At 49.0% G+C, this 20,796-nt stretch overlaps 1 protein-coding gene across 3 annotated transcripts in view; it reads right to left on the bottom strand.

Moving 5' to 3' along the window:
* Positions 1-414: 414 nt before the first annotated feature.
* The window catches only part of PIP4K2B (phosphatidylinositol-5-phosphate 4-kinase type 2 beta), a 56,313-nt gene continuing 35,931 nt past the window's right edge, over positions 415-20,796 (bottom strand). For all 3 annotated transcript variants that reach the window (XM_061588923.1, XM_061588920.1, XM_061588921.1), the window contains exons 9-10: positions 20,461-20,564; positions 415-6,829 (exon numbers count right to left, since the gene is read on the bottom strand). In XM_061588923.1, coding sequence (XP_061444907.1) covers positions 6,749-6,829; positions 20,461-20,564 — 185 coding nt within the window. In that variant the 3' untranslated portion in view covers positions 415-6,748. The remainder of the gene's footprint in view (positions 6,830-20,460; positions 20,565-20,796) is intronic.

The raw sequence follows: 20,796 nt of genomic DNA, 5'->3' as shown, positions 1-20,796 counted from the left end.
TTCAATTTTGAAGTGAGAAGAAAAGGAGAACTTTTCTACACCTCTGGCACATTTTGGGCCTTACAGAATGGCCATATTCATATGTCATGCTTTACTGAGCACAAAGAATCATACCTGCTTTGCTCCTCCCTCCCAGCATGCACTGAGAGGAGCCAGGGATCATGTTTTGTTTCAGTTCAGACAAGCCACAATGATAGGCCAAGAACAAATCTTGCAAACGCAGCCACCATGTGGAAGGAGAAGATGGATGTGACAAAATCCAGTTAGCAGTTGGTTAGGTACACAGGCTGGAAGTTCTCCATTGCTGGCCTACAGCCAAAGTCAACGCAAAAGGTAATTCTTCACACCCCACTTTCCTTTTCAGTCCCACCTCCCAGATGTTTCCGTCTTGGAAAGACAACTTTAAAAAAATCATACACAAAGTTTTGATTTTATTTTGTTCGCCCCAGCTGGGAGACTTCACCTTGTTAACATGCATGCATTTCAAAACACTTAAGTGTCTCATACTTCTAGCAAACAGATAAGCACATTGGACTTTTAATTCCTTTTTTCTTTTAAAAAAAAAAGTTGTGGAAATTGAACCAGGTGCTTTTTTCTTAAGTTTTTTGTTTACATTTTTTTGTCAACAGCTACATCCCTACTTGAAACTTTTGTGATACACATTTAAAACACCTTTGAACCCATTGCATATCCTGCAGAGGCATAAAAGTAGGAGGTGATTGGTGAAAACAGAAGGTACTAATTTTTTGAAAATGTAGCTCAACAGAACTGGATCAGAATTCCTTCACCCTGGCTAAGTAACATAGGAACTTTTACAATTCATATTAACTTTTAAATTACCTGTGATAACATTGCACCGACTCACATCATGATTCTCATTCTTAGGCCCAAGTGAAACTGGATAGCAGCTTGTTGGTTTAATCACATGTATGGCCCACTCACATAGAGTGTGTGTGTGGGTGATTTTAACAACAGGAGCATGAGAATAAGGGGTCCCAAAAAGAACTTTCTTCAGGCTGGCTCTGATATCATTAAATTGATGGGCTGCACAAAAAGTGTCTGAAACAATTGAGCAGAGAGTGGTAAGGTGGTGGAGGGTTCAGCTCTCCCACCCATGACCTTCTCTATTATCAAATTAGGTTCTCACCCCCCCCCCAGCTTCTGCTTTACACATGAACAAGGCAGATATGATTAAACATACATGCCTAGTTTGGCCCTTAGAAAGCCCTCACCTGTATCTTTTTCTAGTGCAGGGAATTCCATGCTAAGTGCCTGGATATAGTCAGCTCTACAAAACTTCTAAAAAGTAGCAATACAGGGTGTAGGATGCATGTTTATAATGGCTACCAAAAAACACTCTGCACAGAAACATGCTCTTGTCAAGACTTTCTTTTCCCAAGCATATTGTGATGGGCAAAGCATGCAGGTTTAAACTGTGAGGACCATTTAGCTAGCAGTAACTGAGATTCCTTAACAGATTTGTCTAATCCTTTAGGATCGAGGTTTTGGCGTCACCATAAAGGACATAGCCAGGAAGCAAGGGAGAAAGCTGACACCATAAAGAAATGGCATGTACTCGTTGGCTAGACGTGAGAATGTACATCTGAGAGCACGTTTGTTCACTGGAACAGAACTAACACAGATGCACAAAGATAGTTCAAACTAGCACAATTAAGCTTTCACATGTCACATGGTTTTTTAAGACAGAACTACGAGGTGCTTTCAACAGCAGGAAAATACTTTGCTTCTGTGGTGCTTGCGTGTGTGTGATTAAAAGGGTGGCTCTTACATGAGCTCCCGCACCCAGAAGAGACATGGTGGCTTTTTACATTCCCTTGCATGGATTTATTATGGAGGATGCTGCTTTATGAAAAGGGGGTATGGATGTTGTTGCTGTCCACATCACACTTACCCGCACTTCTTTCTCTTAAGCAATTTCGGGTGAGGGGGAAATGGCTATAAACTAGTACTAATTCTTCCCGTGGTAATCTAATGCTCAACTGCAACAGCCATGTCTAGCAGCAAAGTCCAAGAAAAAGCCAGCAGTAAACTGCTTGTGCAGACAAGCTATGCCCTTCACAGAAATGGCGAGGGAATAATTTACACTTAGAAAAGGACAGCAAGGCAAATGCAAGAGTTTCAAAATAGACTCTGGATAAAATCTAACTGCCATTGAGATGGAAGCAAAATTGCATTGCCAGTGCTATCACCTTAGGTCACACACCAAAACTTTAATACCCAACTGCACCAGCTCTCTTACAGCTAAATGGTTGCAGACAATTTTAATTATTGCACTAGGGGAAAAATTCTGGGATCACCCAAAACCAGGGGAAGGGCAAAAGATTCTTGATGGTGGCAAAAGAGAGAAACTTTAGGGGAAAAATAAAGACTAATCAGTAGCTGCAATTCTATCTGTAGTGGTCATTGCTGCCAATAATACTCTGATGGGAGGGTCACTTGCTCCCCCATTTCCATAGCACCACTGGCAAACAACTGCCTCAATTAGAATACTGTTAGCACATAAGTCATTCTTACTGAATTGCCAGGTTCATCTAATACTCCATAGGAGGGGAAAAATCCTAAATCTTTACCATGGAACTCAAATTCTGCCATTAACAATAAATATTCTGCAATTTTAAAACCAAATGTTCAGATTTCTGCTCATTTCACATAATATATCTCAGAGAATTTGGAAAGGTTTGATAGGAACAAGAGGGATAAAAGAAGATTGGCAGTGGGCAAATTTCTAGGGCCAGAGTTGGGGGAGAAACAGCACAGGATCTTGAAGCTCTCAAGCTTCCTAACCTGGCTTCACTCATATGTTTTCAAGATCTCTGTCTCACAATGGCTCTCCTAAATAACAGGCACCCAACCCAGGTTTGTGGGGAGACAATTCTAAGGAAATGGAAAGAGCGGTAAATGAACCTTCAGCATGCTTCCTTTCTTGGGGAACAGAAAAGTAAGCTGTCAATCAAAGCCAACATGAGGAGGACAGAGGGAAGAGACGATAGACCAGCCACACAACTGTCCTCTTAAGTCCAATAACTATCCAGAAAAGTTCTGTATTAACCCCATTACAACCTGGAGTGATACACAGGTGTGTTGCAGACCCTAAGCAGATTGTCCTCTGCATTCAGTGGTTTGGGCAGAGTTCAGAGACTGTATGCTTGAGGCAGGGTAGGGGGACAATGAGATAAAATGGAGCAAGAGTTACTCGGGAGCAGCTTTGCTGAATGGGACTTGCAGAGGAGACAGAGGGGAGTGAAATGGACCAAAAGAGCAGCATAGCAGAAGGCACAGCTATGAGAGTGGGAGGAAACAGGATGTACTGATGGAAAGGAGGGCAAGTGTATCATCCAGGCAACATTTTCACAATAAGGACTTGAACCCTGATGGCAGGAAACAGTAGGAAACCAAAATCAACTAGGGGGGGCCTCATAGCTGTGGGAGCAGTACATGAATTTAGGAGAAGTGTTCTGAATCATCCTGAGATGTGGTAAAGCAAGAGGCAAAAGAGGTCTGCAGAGCATGAACAAGGGGATTAGCAAGAGGTACAGAGTGGAGGAACTTGAAAAAACACCTAGCACCTTTTCATGCCTCCTCATGGAAAGCTCTGGGCTTAGGACATCTCATACTTAGGTGGGTCAGCTTTCACTCAGATGTGTTGCTGGGCCCCAGTCCTTGTGGGTTGGGTCCAATAAACAGCTCACAATGCCTTGCCTGTAGCTGAGCGGTGCATATGGGCTGCCACAGTAAGGACCCCAATGGAGTACCTTGTACAGTTAAGAGTGCTTTACGGGGTAACTGGCTGCCTCCCCACCCCCAATTGCAGCAGCACACTCATTTTAAACAGCAACATGACTGTTCATGGACTTTACAGGAAAAAGAAATACTAACCTCTGCTCTCCCCCCGGGGGGGGGTGGCTTATAGTCAAACGTTTGACCAGAAGGAGAGGGAAAATCCAGGCTAATGAGGAATTGAAGTGGCTACGAATTACTTGGATTTTAGTTTGGCTGCGGATGAGGATGAAGGGGATGAGGATGAAGGGGGTAAGCCAAAAGCATCCTGGAAGAGCTGGGTTTTGAAGAGCAACTGGAAGGGAGGCAGAGAGAGGTGGTGTCAGAGAAGTACTGGAGGGAGCTGCATACAAAAGGGCAGTAAATGGGACCAGAATGAATGGCGATGTTTAAGGGAGCACGAGATTTTCAGGTGGGTGAGGATGGAAAAGTGAAGGGCGGGGGGCAGGAGGAAAGGGCAGAACGACAGGGTGGGCCAAAGCCACAGAACCATTGAAGGCAAGAGCTTGATGCTAGTGCTTTGAATGCCTGGTATGGCAGTTCCATGCACATGGGAACCTGTTTCGATACACTGGTTGAGTTTGTTGGACTACACTAGTCACAATGGCAATATACTACCTCCAGTATCAGAGGCAGCCTGCCTCTGAATACCAGTTGCTAGGCATACCAGGAGGGGAGGGCTATTGTGCTCAGATTCTGCTTCTGGGCTTCCCAGAGGCAATTGGTTGGCCACTGTGAGAAACATGAAGCTGAACTAGATGGGCTTTTTGATCTTATCCAGCAGGACTCTTCTTATATGCGGGAAATTGATTTTTTTCCCAGGGTCTTTTCAGCTGTGCGGTGCCACACTTTGAAAAGGATAAACTTTGGCGGGTATTTGTCGTCAGTGTTAGAAAGGTCTGATGCGAATGCTTGCCTCGAAAGAAAGTTCTGATGTGGATGTTTGCCCATTTCTAGTTATGACTTAAAAATTAATAACCAAAGACAAAAGAAATGGAGGCAAGAGTGGAAAAAAAATCTTACCAGGCCAAAGGCCGTCTGTAGGTTCTATTTCGCAATGGGCTTCAAGTGCATGTTTTTAGAGAAAAGTAAAGCTCTAGCTTTCAGAACATTTACAACCTGTCAACATACCCATTCTCACTTTTAAAATATGTTCACATATTCACACAGTTTATGGTATAGTCAGCTGGACACTTAAACATAGCAGACAGCGGCTTCTGACAAGAAATTAAAGTCCTGAAGTCAAGGTGACTAGAGAAGGGACTCTTATCCTATTCCTAATGAATGGTTTCCATTCAGGCTTTTAAGAAACCTTAAATTATTTACAACATATTCCATTATTTTTCAAGTTTTACAAACATTTGTGTGTCACTGAAGTTGTAGAATCACCTTTTTCCTCCTCAAGTAAGTGTGTGTGTGCCCCATCTGAGGACAAGGGGCATATACTACAGGGAAACAGGGAGAGAAAAAACATTCACCACACTCTCAACAAGACAGAATCCACAAAGCAAAAAGTATACTATACAGCACAGGACACAATCATCCTAACAATCACATTCAGGAAAGGAAAGGCATATGTGAGAAACCGTTTCAAGGCAGAGTAAGCAAAGTGTCTTGATTGCAAGGTGATGGTTCAAAAACTGCTAAATCCATCTTTAAAAAACAAAACCAACCCACAAACAATCCCCCACACATAATATTGAAAACATGGAATCAATGCGTAGCATTCAAAATCTTAGGCAGTTTCAACAAGCGTTGCTGTGAAATCCAAGGTTAAAGTCTGCAGATGTAAGAAAAAAATTGTCATTCAAATGGGGCAAGAGCAGTTTGAATTCTTGAACCTAGCACAAGTCATTCCAATGGTCTGTCCTATCTAGCAGACACTCTGTCTTAGTGGTTATAGTCAGTTTTCATCAATGTATAACATACTTCCAAAGTTCTGGGATTGGATTCTTCCCAATGTGAAACTACCAAAAACTCCAGGGAGACAGATTTCTAACACACTGATTCACAACACAATACGTCGTTTTAAAAAAGTGGTAGCCTTTTTATGGCAAACATCATCTTATGGGCTCTGCAACCAGATCAAGTTAAAAAAGGCTGGCTGAAGCATGATTAACACTGGTAGAACCTCAGTTATGTTACAGAGGCAATATAGCCCAGGTGTTCCAAGACAAATGTATTTGTGACTCATCCAGAGAATGATTTCATGTTGCCACACCCTCTTCTAGTAGTTATCTTGGTCAAGGGCCTTCATTGTATTCTGACTGATAGGTGTAAAGTTTCTTCTGTAACTGCTTTCCCCCCCTTGATTTGCATCACATATTAAGCAGCCAAATTGTCATCATATTCCCCTCCTCATCTCTTTTGAAATGACAATCAGTGTAAAAAATAAAAAAGAAATGTAGCCCAAAGCAAGGTAAGGAAAATGTTTTTGCTTCAATCTACTAAAAATGGCTTTTGCACATCACTGTAACAGTTTTGCCCTCAAATGGCTTGCTGTTCCCATCCAGTTCTTAAAGCAAGAAGCAACAAAGGGAGAGGGGGTTGCTCTGAGTGAAGACCGCTGGTTCAGTTGCAGGGAGAACTGTTTCTGGAGTTATCTTCTGCTATATATTCACATTAGCATCTGACCATCAGGAGACTATGATACTCTTCAAAGATAAAGATGTGTAGATCTTAACAGTACTTAATTCTTCAGGTTTATGTTTGAATATTTTAGCAACCAAAATAAGAGGGGGAGGGGGAAAATCCCATTTTCCCATCAGGTCAAGGAGAATATTTGAAGGCCTACAGCTAGAAGTTAGTGTTCTGCTAGGTCACACTGTTATTACACATTTACTGAACATCACACTCCAGCAGAGTGGAGTGCATTCCTGTTGCTTTGGAAGCAGCACCCCCGTCCCATTTGTCTTCTCACTCCACCTTTTCGCCAAGGATGGGAAGACAACTATGTCAGAATATTGGACATAAATTCATTGAAGCGTTTTGAATACTGCTCTGGATTGACTGTGGAAATCTCTGCTCCAGCCTGGAAAACAAAAGAAAGAGCTTCAAGCAGTGTGATTTCATTCAAGTACAAGGGCTGGTGTTAGCAAATCCTTGTACATCGTGTTGGGAGTTTAGAAGACTAGCTAATGGTTCTTCTACGCTCTGCCCACCTCTATCTCCTCATGAAGCTCCCCATGGAGTTTCGCTTCATCTTGCAGGTATCCCACGAGGACAAAATCTCAGCACCGCTTCCTGCTCAGGTCTCCCATCCAAAAAAAGAAATAGACAAGTTGCTCACCTGAAACTGAAGTTCTTTGAGTAGTTGCCATCTGTGCAGCCACACAGGTCCTCTCACTTTGCCACTGCAGGTGGATACTGCTTTTTGTCTGTGACCTTTAGGCATGCACGCTGGACCTGGGTGTGGGAGAGTGTACCTTGCGGCCCCAAGAAAGTCTAGGTTCTAGCTCTGGAATGTTCAGGGTGTTCCAAAGATGCTCAGTGCAGGCCTTCCCACCTGTGTGGCTGCACAGATGGCGACTCAAAGAACTTCAGTTACAGGCAAGCCACCGGGAGATTAGCAAGCACACTCAGCTGGGAAGGTAGGCCCCAGGATGGGGGTTGCCAACACGGTGCTTGAGGGTGCACCTGCAGGTGCTTTCCCCAGCATCCGCAGAGTTCCATCTGCACCAACCCCTCCCCCTACTGAAATCAGCCTTGAAAGAAACCTATTGTAGCCAACAGAACACTTTTTTCAACCCTAATGACAGCCCTGGGAGATTTCAGAAGGCAGGTATAACTGGGGAGGAGAGAAGTAATACTTCCCATCCTAGCTATGACCCCCCCCCACCAAAAACACCCCCCTGCTTTGAAGCCTAATTACAATAGAGGAGGAACACCTGGGTGGGGGTTGCAGCTATGATCTCTCCCCCTCAATCCTGGAAACGTCCCTCAGAGCAATTGGGCTTGAAAGAAGTCTTCTGCTGTGGCCACTAGAAGGCATTTTTCAAGCCTAATTGCAATGAAGAGAGTCAGTTTTGGAGGTTGTAGTTTGGGAGGCAGAATTAACCCTTTCCCAGCGACCCCCAAAACTGCCCCTCCCTGCTGCAATTCGGCTTGGGAAAATCTATTATTTATTTATATAACAAAATGTATATACTGCTTGTTAAAAAACCCCTCTAAGCTATTTATAAGAAACATTAAACTTATCAATAAAAACAGTTACAAACAAGCAATTTAAAATATTTTATAAACGATTAAAACAGCAGTAAACTAAAATGAGATTAAAACACATCAACATCTATGTGTCTGAACAGGCTTGCCTAAACAGAATTTTTTTAAGCTGGTGCTGACAAGAATACAACGAAGGTACCTGCCTGATGTCAATAGGCAGGGTTTCCCAAAGTGTAGGTGCTGCCACACTAAAAGAACAATTTCTTACAAGTGTGGAAGAGGTATTATGCAGCACCTGTAACAGTGCCTGTTCCACAGATCAAAGTGCTCAAGTGGGCACACACAGGGCAAGGCAGTCCCACAAGTGAACTGGTCCCAAGCTGTTAAGAGCTTTATATACCAGTAGAAACACCTTGAACTTAGCCCAGAAACGAGTCAGCAACCAGTGGAGATCTCTGAGCAGAGATGTTATGTACGGACAGGGTCTCACTCCTGCTGCAGCATTCTAAACTAACTACAGTTTCCAGGTCAATTGCAAGGGATGCTCCACATAGAGTGCATTGCAGTAGTTCAGTATCAAAGTCACCAATGCCTGAACTATTGTGGTCAAGCTCTCCCAGTCCAGAAATGGTCATAGATGTTGTACCAGACACAGCTGATAAAAGGTGTTTCTAGCCACTGAGGCTACCTGGGCCTCCAGTGACAAAGTTGGGTCCAGAAGAACCCCCAGATCACATACCTGCTCCTTCAGAGGGAGTACAACTCCACCCAAGGCAAGCAGTTGATGACTTTCTTGGACATGGGAACCACTCACCCACACTGTCTCAGTCTTGCCAGGATACAAGCTCACCTTATTTTCCCTCATCCATCCTACCACTGCATCCAGGCACTGGTCCAGGGCCTACAGGCCTCTCCTGATTCAGATGTTAAGAAGAAACAGAGCAGAGTGTCATCAGTGTACTGATGGCACCTTGCCCCAGAACTCCTAATGACCACTCCCAGCAGCTTCATATAGACATTAAATAGCACTGGAAATAAAATAGTGCTCTGCTGCACCCCATAGCATAACTGCCAGGGGTTGAAAAGTACTCTCCCAATACTACTCTCTGGACTCAATCCCGTACATAGGACTGAAACCACTGTAACATGGTGCCCCCAATTCCCATTCCATGGAGCTGATCTAGGAGAACACCATGGTCAAAAACAGCAGACAGATTGAGAAGGAGGACCAAGGTTGCATTCCCCCCCGTCGTGCTCTCTGTAAAGGTCATCTGTCAGGATGACCGAGGGTGACTCAGTCCCATGGCCAGGCCTGAACCCAGATTAGGATGGATCTAAATAATCTGTGACATCCAAGAATGCTTGCAGCTGCCCCACCACTACTCTCTCCACCACCTTCCCCAAGAAGGGGCTATTTGCGTTAGTTGGAATAACTGTCGGCCAGTCGCCAAAGGCACAGGGCTGGTTTCTTTAAGAGTGGCCGTACCACTGCCTCCCTCACACAACAAACTGTTAACCACACTCTGGACCCAACCAAACCACCTCTGCTAGATTTGATTAGCCAAGGGATACAGGGGTCAAGAGGTCATATGGTCGGACATGGAGTCAACAGCACCTTGTTCACTTCAGCTGACTGCATAAGCTAAAACTGATCCCACAACAATCCATTAGTTGCAACAGATGGCTTTTTTTCAAGCCTAACTGTCATATGTCTGTGGGGTGATCATCCTGGAGATTGCAACTGAGAAGAGAAGGTTAACTCTTGTGTCCCCAGTTGTACTGTCCAGGAGGATCATCCCCATAAGGATTGAGGGAAAACCAAAACACACTTTGTTCAAGTCTAACTGCTGGAGGAAAGGCGAATGTGTGCGCATGTGCATGAGTGGGGCTCACAACAGTTTCTCCAGATTGCACACATGGCCTCAGACCCAAAACGATTGGCGACCTCCACCTTAGGAGAATAAAGACTGCAGGACTGCCTCCCCCAATATGGCATTGGCACAAACTCAGATACCCTAGGTATGGTGTCTGATGAAGGTCAAGGGCTGAGATCAGACAGCAGCCTGTCAGAGGTCTGGGACCAACAGCCTCTTTCAGGAGATGCAACAGAAAAAACCACTATAGAGGTCAAAGAGGAACAGAGTGGAAAGGCATGGCATCTGCCCCTTTGGACATGCACACTGGACCTGGGGGCATACCCCCTGCCAAAGAAGTCTAGGTTCTCACTCTAGAGTGGCCCAAGGATACTCTGTGCAGATGCAGGCTCTCTCATATGAGTGCTTGCCCAGAGACTATGAAGAAGCCTTGGGGGGAATCCCAGCAACTGGGCTGGAGTCGTCTCCCTCCCACTCCTGCCTCTGACCATGGGAAAAGGCAGGACCAGAAGACAGGAAGGAAAAATGAACCTGGCAGATTCTCAAAAGGATACATGAGTCCAATGGACAGCAAAAATAACACTAACTGAGTTGCCCCTGAAGAAAAGGCTTTCAACTCAACATGCTAAAGGCCTCTCCTCTTCTCTTCCAAGATGGATCAGTCCCAATTCTGCCCCATCACCTCCTGCAGGTGATGATAAAAGGGTCATGGGATAGCACCACAGTGGCCTGACGGATCTGCTGCAGCTCTAATTCGTTTTCTTAAAGTGCCACCCATAAATGGGCGGGGCTCAGAACACCCCTGCATTACAAGTGAGAATGGCGGTAGAGCTCACTGACATTTCTTGAACATGTCATCAGTTTAATCTTGATATTTCAGAGACTCCTGTGGTTTGAAAAATCCAAACTTCACATATACCAATTCATAGGGTGTAAACTGGCCAATTCCAGTCAAGGAAGACCTCCTGGAGTCCAAACTGAGAAGTTCACTAGTGTGAAAAAGGGCAAATTCAGTTGTAGGAATTACTAGGGCAAGCATGTAACAATTGCAAAAACTATCACAATGCCATCCCCCGTTCCGCGCCCGGAACTTACCGGGCGAAGGGACGTGTTTTGCGGCCGCAGCCGAGCCGCCATCTTGGTGAGGGGGCGTGCACGCAGCGCGCTGGCGCACTGATGTAGCACGCAGCCAGGGGGCGGGGCGGCAGACAGCCATTTAAGGCTGTACCGCCAGCCGCCCACCCTCACTGTGAATTTTGGCGGCAATTTTAAACGGTTGTTTTCGAGCGGCTCCTGCATCGGCGGCGCGACGCGGCTCGCCCTCACTGTGATTTCGGCGGCAATTTTAAACGGGCGATTTTCGAACGGCTCCAGCATCGGCGGCGCGGCGCGACGCGGCTCGGGTCGCCCGCCGACACGCGCGGCTTCTCTGGACTCCTGCGGCCCGGGCTTTGGGGCGGTGGGGCCGGCGGCGAGGGGCGGTCGCCGAGCGGCGCGGCTGTGGTGTGGCGGAGCTCCGTGCTGGGGCAGTGGTGAGTCGGGAGGCCCTCCAGCTGCGGAGGTGCGGCCTGCAGGAGGCCATCCAGCGGCAGAGGGTGGCGGCAGCGGCCGCCCAGCGCCCATCCGGCTACGGAAGTGCGGCCTGCAGCAGGCATCGGCAGACCCGATGGGGCACCGGAGCCCTAGCCATCCAGCAGCAGCGGAGGTGTGACGGCAGCGGCCATCCAGCGACGGAGAGAGCCCTAGGCCTCGGGAAACCCTCCAGCGCAGCAGTGGCGGAACTCAGGCGAGGCGGCCTTGTGGCCGCGTTCTTTTTCCTTTAACACTACCCAGGGGACCCCAGTGGGAAGTTTCTCAGCCCCTCACCCACACTGGTCGCTTAGCGGCCCAGGTAGCAAGGATTGTGGGGGTGAGAAAAAGGGACCCATAGGCAGGGGACTGGAGAGGACGGTGAGGGTGCTGGGCCCCCTCTGGTTGCCACCTCTCATTGCTGCAGGAGGCATCATCCCTCTTGCGGCCACAACGGGCATAGGCCTTGGGGGTCGTTAGTGGGATTAGACCCAGCTACACTCTAGCTCAGGATGCCACCCAAAAAAGGTCAGGGTGGGCCAAAAGGGAAGGGAAGGGCCCCCAGGGCAGAGGGTAGACGCCCACCCCCAGCTGCGGAGGATGGGGGACAAGGGGCAGGCATACCATGGACCACTATACTGGCTAGGTTAGAAGCCCTGGAGAGGGGCCATGCCCAGCTGGCAACTGGGAGAACTAAGGAACCACCCCCCAAGTGGCCCCGGGAGAAAGTGCAACGTCCAGTTGGCGGGGCTAACGCTGCGGCTATTAATTCTATCTTAGCGCGACTGGACGTGCTGGAGGCAGGGCCTGCAGCCCCAGAACTTCATGCAATAAGGCTGCTCCTCAGATTTATATAATGGCATTGTGATAGTTTTTGCAATTGTTACATGCTTGCCCTAGTAATTCCTACAACTGAATTTGCCCTTTTTCACACTAGTGAACTTCTCAGTTCGGACTGATGCTCTATCACGGAACCAGATGCAGAGATTTCACCAGCTGGCGCCGTGGGCAAGGGCTCAGCCGGACGTGGTACCCCCAGCGCTATGGGAGATTGGAGGACCGAATCGGAACGGGCCATAAGCCTGTCTGTGGCACCCAGTACTTTGGCCAGCTACCAAGGGGCAGGTAGGGACCTGGCAACCTTCAGGGAGTCCAGAGGCTACACCCAGGAGTGGCCCATCCCCGTGGAGCATCTCATGGAGTTCTGCGTGGAAGGGAAGCGGAGGGGGCTTTCAGTCAGGACCATCAGAGGTAAGCTCTCAGGTCTATCCTTCCTAGGGAAAGCACGGGGCTTCCAGGACTACTCCGGTGACTTTAGGGTCCGCCGGATGCTGGAAGGGTGGTCCCATGAGTGACCGCACACACCGGATGCACGCTCCCCCTTTTCCCCAGAGCTACTGTTGGGGCTGCAGGGACAGTGGAGGGTGCTATGTTCGTCCCAATTTGAGGCATTGCTATACCATGCTGCGGCCCTCACCTTGTTCTTCGGGGCCTTCCGAATAGGGGAGTTGGTGGCAGGTTCTAAGACAGATAGCTCCCTCCGGGCCCTCCTGGTTTCTGATCTCAGCTGGGAGGCAGAGGGGGTCCGCCTGCAACTCAGGCAGTCAAAGACGGACCAACACCAGAAGGGTCGCCTGATTGTGTTATTCCCATGCCAACAGGAGGAGCTCTGCCCGGTTAGGGCCCTACGCATTTTTCTGGCAGCCCGGGGGCTGCAGCCAGGGTACCTATTCAGGCACAGGGACCTCCAGCCCCTTACCAAGTATCAGTTTTGGTCGGTGACAAAGGCAGCACTCCAGCGGCTTGGTGTGGATGCCCGCAAGTTCGGGACACACTCCTTCCGAATAGGGGCAGCCTCCACCGCTGCCCACCTGGGTTTTTCCAAGGGGCAGCTAAAGGCAGTGGGCAGGTGGTCCTCGGATGCATATAAGACGTATGTTAGACCACTAACGGAGATGCATGAGGCCAGCGGCTAATGGCAATTGTTGTCGTTTTTGGCAGGCTGCTGGGAAAGAACGGAACAAGTGAGCATCCTCCTCTGTGGCCACAGCATGATTTTCTGGGCAGGCCGCAGGGCAGCGAAGTCCCGTATTGGAACACAGCTGGGGCTCAGTCAGTGGGCCTCAGTGCGGTGGCTGGGACGACGGGGAATGCGTTGGGACGGCCTCCTGCCTTCCTTGTTCCAGTCGGCTGGGGACGGGGCAGTGCCCCAGGTGCTGGTCATCCACCTGGGAGGTAACGATTTGGGTCTGTTGAAGGGCAAGGCCCTAATCGAACAGGCAGGTAGTGACCTCTGGGCCATCGCGCAGCACTGGCCGGGGGTGCACTTGGTATGGTCTGACATCCTGCTGCGCAGGACGTGGAAGTGGGCTGATGACCCACGGGGAATGGACAGGACACGGAAGAAGGTTAATAGACAGATTCAGAGGGCCATCAAGGGCCTGGGGGGTTCTGTCATACACCACCCAGAGATCAAGCAAGATAGGCTGGAGTTGTTTAGGCCAGATGGCGTGCACTTGACTGACGGGGGCAATGACATCTTCTTAATGGACCTGCAGAGGGGTGTGCACCGGATTCTTATCGGGTGTCGGAAGGCAGAGCTGGGGTCCCAATCCCGGGGAGCTGGATCCCGGAGAGTTGGGAGAAGAGTATTCGGATGGATGGCAGAGGGAAGGGGGAGGAACTTCCCCCCTTTGGAGCGAAGACGAAACAGAGGAACCGCCAGTGATAAGGTCGCTTAGCAACGGGGAGCCTGAGCCCTCCCTGGACATTCTCACGCCTCCCCCTCTTTCAGGCTCAGAGCAAGAGGGGAAAGAGGGAGGGCTGCTCACAGCCAAAAAGCGGGGAGGCAGTTTACCATCAGCCCCTCCCCTATCCCCCATCCTGGAATCGGAAACTTCAGAAGAGGAGGGGGTGATGCTTCCCCCCTCACCGCGCACACGCAGACAGCTGAAAAGACAGGAGAGAAGGGGGGGAAGGCGGGCAGTACCTGAGGGGCAGTTAAGGAGGAGCGAAAGATTGCACGTCCGTTTGGCCCCTTCTTAAAGAACAGGCGGGAAGAAGTCCCTTGCTCTGTCAACTTTCTCCCAATGCCGCAGGACCTGTATCCCTGTATTGCTTCATGAGAAAACGCAGTCTTTGTTTGGACATTACCCTAATAAAACACGAATTAACTACAGCCGTTGGTCTGGTTCCTGAGTCACATCCTGGGCCTGACAGCTTGACAGAGCCACCTAAATCACCCTCAATGCTCTCTTCACTTGACTGGGACAAGATGTCAAAGGGAGCAGCGGGGGGGACGAACCCCACTTCTGAGACGGAAGAAGTGGAACTCTTGAGGACTAAGGTAGCTGATTTGCAGACGGATGTTCAAGCCCTGCTAGCAGCAGTCAAGGCGCTGAAGACGGATAATCAAAACTTGAAGGCCACGATAGACCAGATGCGAACAGCCCCTCCAGCTGCCGTAGTAAAGGTTCCCATTGGATTGCCCCCAAAATACGCGGGACAAAGTGATCAGTTGGCAACCTTCGTGGCTCAATGTGAGTTATATCTGGATGTCAGGCACACGGAATTTCCAGACGATGGGGCTAAAGTAGCTTTCGTGATTAGCCTCCTGGAGGGAGAAGCTGCAAAATGGGTGACTCCGTATCTCGTGAGAAAGGATACTGTCTTAGGAAGGTACAGAGGATTTATACAGGAGATGACCGAGATGTTTCAAGACCCGCAAAGGGCTGAAACAGTAGCGCGGCAACTAGGCGCTCTGAAGCAAGCTAAAGGGACTGTGTCCGAGTACACTAACGCTTTTAAAATTCTGTCCCAGGAAACTGGTTACAATGACGCCGCCCTGATGTTTATGTACCGGAGTGGATTAAATGCTGAAATCCTGGATGAGTTGGCCAGGACCTCCCCCCCCGCTGACCTACCAGGGCTCATCCGGCTATGCCTACAGATAGATCACCGGATGGAAGGAAGGCGCCTGGAAAGGAAGCAGGAGGTCCCGAGATACTCAGCCTCGGCATCCCGCAACAAGACCCTTCCCACTGCAGGGATGGCAGGTAATGCAACTGAGGGACAGGGAGGGGCTAGGCCAAGACTGTCAGAAGAAGAAAAGGAAAGACGACGCTGGGAACGTTTATGCTTTTATTGTTCAAAGCTGGGCCATGTGGCCAGAGACTGTGGACTGAAAGGGGGGAAAGCCAAGCCGTCGGGAAACTAGAACACCCAGTCCACGTGCAGGCCGGTGGACTGGGGGCAGCGTTGTATAAAGGCCCCCCAACGATCCAACCTCCCTCAAAGGGGGTGTTGGTCTTGCCTATTCGGATTACAACTTCCAGAGGAGTGGTGTTTAATTCCACTGCCTTAATTGACAGTGGAGCCTCCACAAATTTTATTGATGCAAAGTTAGTCAAGCGTCATGGAATTTCCCGGTGGAAATTGGACGCTCCCCTAGCTGTGGAGACTATCGATGGGAGACCCCTGAAGTCAGGAGGGGTGACACAAGCCACGGAGGAAGTGAAACTTCAAATCCCTGGGCACGAAGAGTTCATTTCGCTATACGTGTCAGATCTCTCGAACTTTGAGGTGATTCTGGGAATGCCCTGGCTAGCAAAGCATGAACCCAAAATAAGTTGGAAGGAGGCGGTGGTGTGGTTCACCTCACAGTATTGCCAGGAGAACTGTCAACCTGAAGGAATCAAGAACACCTTAGCGGGGGCAGTGCAAGAGATCGAGCAAGTGACCCTGCCGCCAAAGTATGAAGAATTCAAAGATGTGTTTGATGAAAAAGAGGCAGAGACTTTACCCCCCCACCGCCCTTACGACTGTGCGATTGATCTAGTGCCAGGAGCCAGCATCCCATCAGGGAGAATCTACTCTCTCACAGAGAATGAGAGGGAGGCCCTGAAGGAATTCCTGGATAAAAACCTGAGGCGAGGATTCATACGCCCCTCACAATCCCCTGCTGGAGCGCCACTATTGTTTGTGAAAAAGAAGGGGGGGGAACTCAGACCCTGTAATGACTATCGCGCATTGAACCAGATCACCATCCCCAACAGCTACCCGCTGCCCCTGATCTCAGAGTTGCTGGACCAACTGCGCTCTGCAAAAATCTTCACGAAGTTGGATTTGAGAGGAGCGTACAATCTGATCAGAATGAAGGAGGGAGATGAATGGAAAACAGGATTCTTGACCGCTTACGGACAGTATGAATACCTGGTCATGCCGTTCGGGCTTTGTGGAAGTCCAGGAATTTTTCAAAAATTCATGAACGACATGTTTAGAGACTTGTTGGACACGTATGTAATCTGTTACTTAGATGATATCCTGGTGTTCTCAAAGAACCAGGAAGACCACGACCAGCATGTGAAGACGGTGTTGAAGAGACTGAGAGAAAATCACCTGTATGCTAAATTAGAGAAATGTGGATTTGACCTCAAGTCTCTAGACTTCCTTGGATATCGAATCTCAGCGGAAGGCGTGGAGATGGACCCAGGGAAAGTAAGCTGCATATTGGACTGGGGCCAACCTGTCACCAAAAAGGATGTACAACGGTTTTTGGGGTTTGCCAATTATTACAGAAAGTTCATTCCAGGGTTTTCCAAATTAACAGCTCCTCTGACTGACTGTTTAAGGGGGAAGAAGAAGTTTCAATGGACAGAGAACGCCACCGAAGCCTTTGAGGAGCTGAAGAGAAGGTTTGCTACTGAGCCCATTCTGCGCTTTGCTGATCCGAACCGCCCTCTCGTAGTGGAAGCAGATGCTTCAGATTTTGCCATCGGGGGGGTCCTGCTACAATTAGACCAAGAAGGGAAGGAGCTGCACCCCTGTGCGTACTTCTCTCGGAAGTTAAAGCCTGCAGAGAAGAACTACACAGTTTGGGAGAAGGAGCTGCTGGCCATCAAGGACTCTTTTGAAAACTGGAGACAATACCTAGAGGGGACCTCTCATCGAATTGAAGTGCGCTCCGACCACAAGAATCTTGAAAGCCTCCAAACAGCCAGAAAGCTGAACCAGAGACAGATAAGATGGTCCCAGTTCTTCACTAGGTTTAACTTCCAGATTACTTACCATGCCCAAGCCAAAAACCAGAGAGCGGATGCCTTATCCAGACAGCCACAATACAAAGAAAGTGAATCCGAGGACCAGCCTCAGTACGTAATCCCGCCAGAGAAATTAACGTTGGGAGTATGCCAGCCTTCATGGGAAGAGGAACTCAAAAAGGCACAACAAGAAGATGCAGACATGCTAAAATATCAGCAGGAGACGGGACAAGGTCAAGACTCAGAAGTAACCTTTCACTGGAGAAATGGACTGTTATGGTTCAAAACCGCCAGATATGTGCCAGAAGGGGAATTAAGGCTCAGAATCCTGCGCCAGTGTCATGATTCCATCACAGCGGGACACTTTGGGATTTACAAGACCATTCAGAACGTGGCCAAGGACTTATGGTGGCCTAAAATGCGTCGGGATATTGAGAGTTATGTAAAGTCCTGCTCTGTCTGTCTGCGGACAAAAACACAAACAGGGACACCAGCAGGACTGTTACAACCGTTGCCTGTCCCACACGAACCCTGGAAGGACCTCTCCATGGATTTTATAACTGATCTACCCAAGTCCCAAGGAATGACAGCCATCTTAGTAGTGGTGGATCTACTTACCAAAATGGCACACTTTCTTCCTTGTGCAGGGGCCTTAGAGGCTAAAGAAACGGCCAAGTTATTCATCAAAGAAGTCTACCGGCTGCATGGATTGCCAAACAGCGTAGTCTCAGACCGAGGAACTCAGTTCACAGCCAAATTTTGGAGAGCAATGTGGAAACAGTTGCAGACGGAATTAAAACTCTCCTCCGCCCATCACCCCCAGACAGATGGGCAGACGGAACGCTTGAACGCCGTTTTGGAAAGATATTTACGAAGTTATGTGTCCTATCAACAGACTGACTGGGTATCATATTTGCATTTTGCAGAGTTCGCCTACAACAATTCTCTGCACTCCAGCACTCAACAAACCCCGTTCTTCGCTAATTATGGATTCCATCCTAAAGTCTTTCCAAGCAGCTCAGAAGGAATGCTGGTACCGGCAGCTGAGAACTTCCTTAAGGAATTGCAAGCGGCGCAACAGACACTGAAACAGCAGTTAAACGAAGCCAAAACGGAGTACAAGCGAGTTGCTGACCTGCACAGGAAGGAGGGCCCCCCCCTTCAACCGGGAGACCAGGTATGGCTGTCCACCCGCTTCCTCCAGATGCCGGGCAAATGTAGAAAATTACAAGACAAGAGGGTGGGTCCTTTCGAAATAGAAACTCAAATCAATCCCGTGGCGTACCGACTGAAGCTGCCTGACACGTTTAAAATACATCCTGTGTTCCATCGATCCCTCTTAACGAAAGCCGCCCCTCCCAGTGAGTTACGGCCGGAGGAACCTCCCGGACCTCCACTCCTGGTAAATGAGCAGCTTGAGTTTGAAGTTGAGGAGATCTTAGATTCCAGGATCAGACGCCACAAGCTGCAGTACTTGATTCACTGGAAAGGCTATGGGGTGGCTGACAGATAATGGGAAGATGCAGCTGATGTGCATGCTCCAGAATTGGTAAAACTTTTCCATCAACGTTTTCCCCACTGTCCCAAGCCAGACAAGGGGAGGGGGGCACAGCCTGGGAGGGGGGATGGTGTCGGAAGGCAGAGCTGGGGTCCCAATCCCGGGGAGCTGGATCCCGGAGAGTTGGGAGAAGAGTATTCGGATGGATGGCAGAGGGAAGGGGGAGGAACTTCCCCCCTTTGGAGCGAAGACGAAACAGAGGAACTGCCAGTGATAAGGTTGCTTAGCAACGGGGAGCCTGAGCCCTCCCTGGACATTCTCACGCCTCCCCCTCTTTCAGGCTCAGAGCAAGAGGGGAAAGAGGGAGGGCTGCTCACAGCCGAAAAGCGGGGAGGCAGTTTACCATCAGCCCCTCCCCTATCCCCCATCCTGGAATCGGAAACTTCAGAAGAGGAGGGGGTGATGCTTCCCCCCTCACCGCGCACACGCAGACAGCTGAAAAGACAGGAGAGAAGGGGGGGAAGGCGGGCAGTACCTGAGGGGCAGTTAAGGAGGAGCGAAAGATTGCACGCCCGTTTGGCCCCTTCTTAAAGAACAGGCGGGAAGAAGTCCCTTGCTCTGTCAACTTTCTCCCAATGCCGCAGGACCTGTATCCCTGTATTGCTTCATGAGAAAACGCAGTCTTTGTTTGGACATTACCCTAATAAAACACGAATTAACTACAGCCGTTGGTCTGGTTCCTGACTCACATCCTGGGCCTGACATCGGGTGTGGGGTAAAGGGAGACTAAGCAGAGGCTTGTCCCCTTTTTGTGGCAAGGAAGTGCTGGGGAAAGGTTAAAAGGGAAAGGGCAGCTAGGTGACACCTTTAGGCACCTTTGGGGGTGATTGGGGGTCCGGGGGCCTGCAGTTCTGGGCTATACGGCCCGGGGGGGCAGAACATGGGCCGCTTTTGGGGCCAACGTGCCTCATCCGCTCGGAGTTTTACGGCTCCGGGGGGCGGTGATGCGGGTTGGACCCCCTACACATCCACAGGGTGTGGCCGGAGCTGGGGCCTGGCACAGGGCAGCCCCAGGCTCAGGCAAGGTTTGGTTGCCCCATAGCAGCAAGCAGGCTTCGCCTGGATCAGCAGAATTCCCCGCACTGGATTGTCCCTCTGCAGGTTCATTGGTCATAATTGACCTGTTTTTAATAAAGTGGCCCATATTTAACCCAATGAATGGTGTCTGTGTTTATTTCGGCAATAGGCCGCAATATATAAATCTGAGGAGCAGCCTTATTGCATGAAGTTCTGATAGCCACATTTCATAAAGAGGTACTACAGAGCTGGAGAATGTGTAGAAAAGGGCCGCTAAAAATGACCAGAGGGATAAAAGACGATGACACAACTTTGATAAATGAGGAACATAATGGAGATGGAGATAAATTATCCCCCTCTCTTTCTAACACTTGAACTTGGTGACATTCCATGAAAGTGTCTGGCAGCAGCTTCTGGACAAACAAAAGGAATTGTTTCTCCTTACCCCGTGTTTCACAGTTTTGGCAGCGTGTGCTGCTTTTTTCTTTGTGTCATATGGCGTGAGGATATCTATAATGGCCATGAAATATACCTCCTTCTTAGGAGCACCTGATTAAAATGACAGAGAGAAAGAGAAATTTGTTAACACGGAGACAAAGAGTCATATTAGGGCAGGCAATATATTTTTTGGATAGCAAGCACAGCTGCGGTGCTCCCAATGCTTTTGAGACTAGATCTTTGAGTTGAGGGCTATGTGTCCAGCCCTGCAGATGCCAAGGGGCAGCAGCCACAGTATTTCAGTGAAAATGTCAGTTTGGTGGAGCATGGCAAGACGTCAGCG

Source organism: Rhineura floridana, chromosome 11 (genome assembly GCF_030035675.1).
Source record: "Rhineura floridana isolate rRhiFlo1 chromosome 11, rRhiFlo1.hap2, whole genome shotgun sequence".
Taxonomy (NCBI): Eukaryota; Metazoa; Chordata; class Lepidosauria; order Squamata; family Rhineuridae; genus Rhineura; species Rhineura floridana.
Note: the sequence above shows the minus strand (reverse complement) of the source record. Positions and strands in the feature narration are given on the sequence as shown.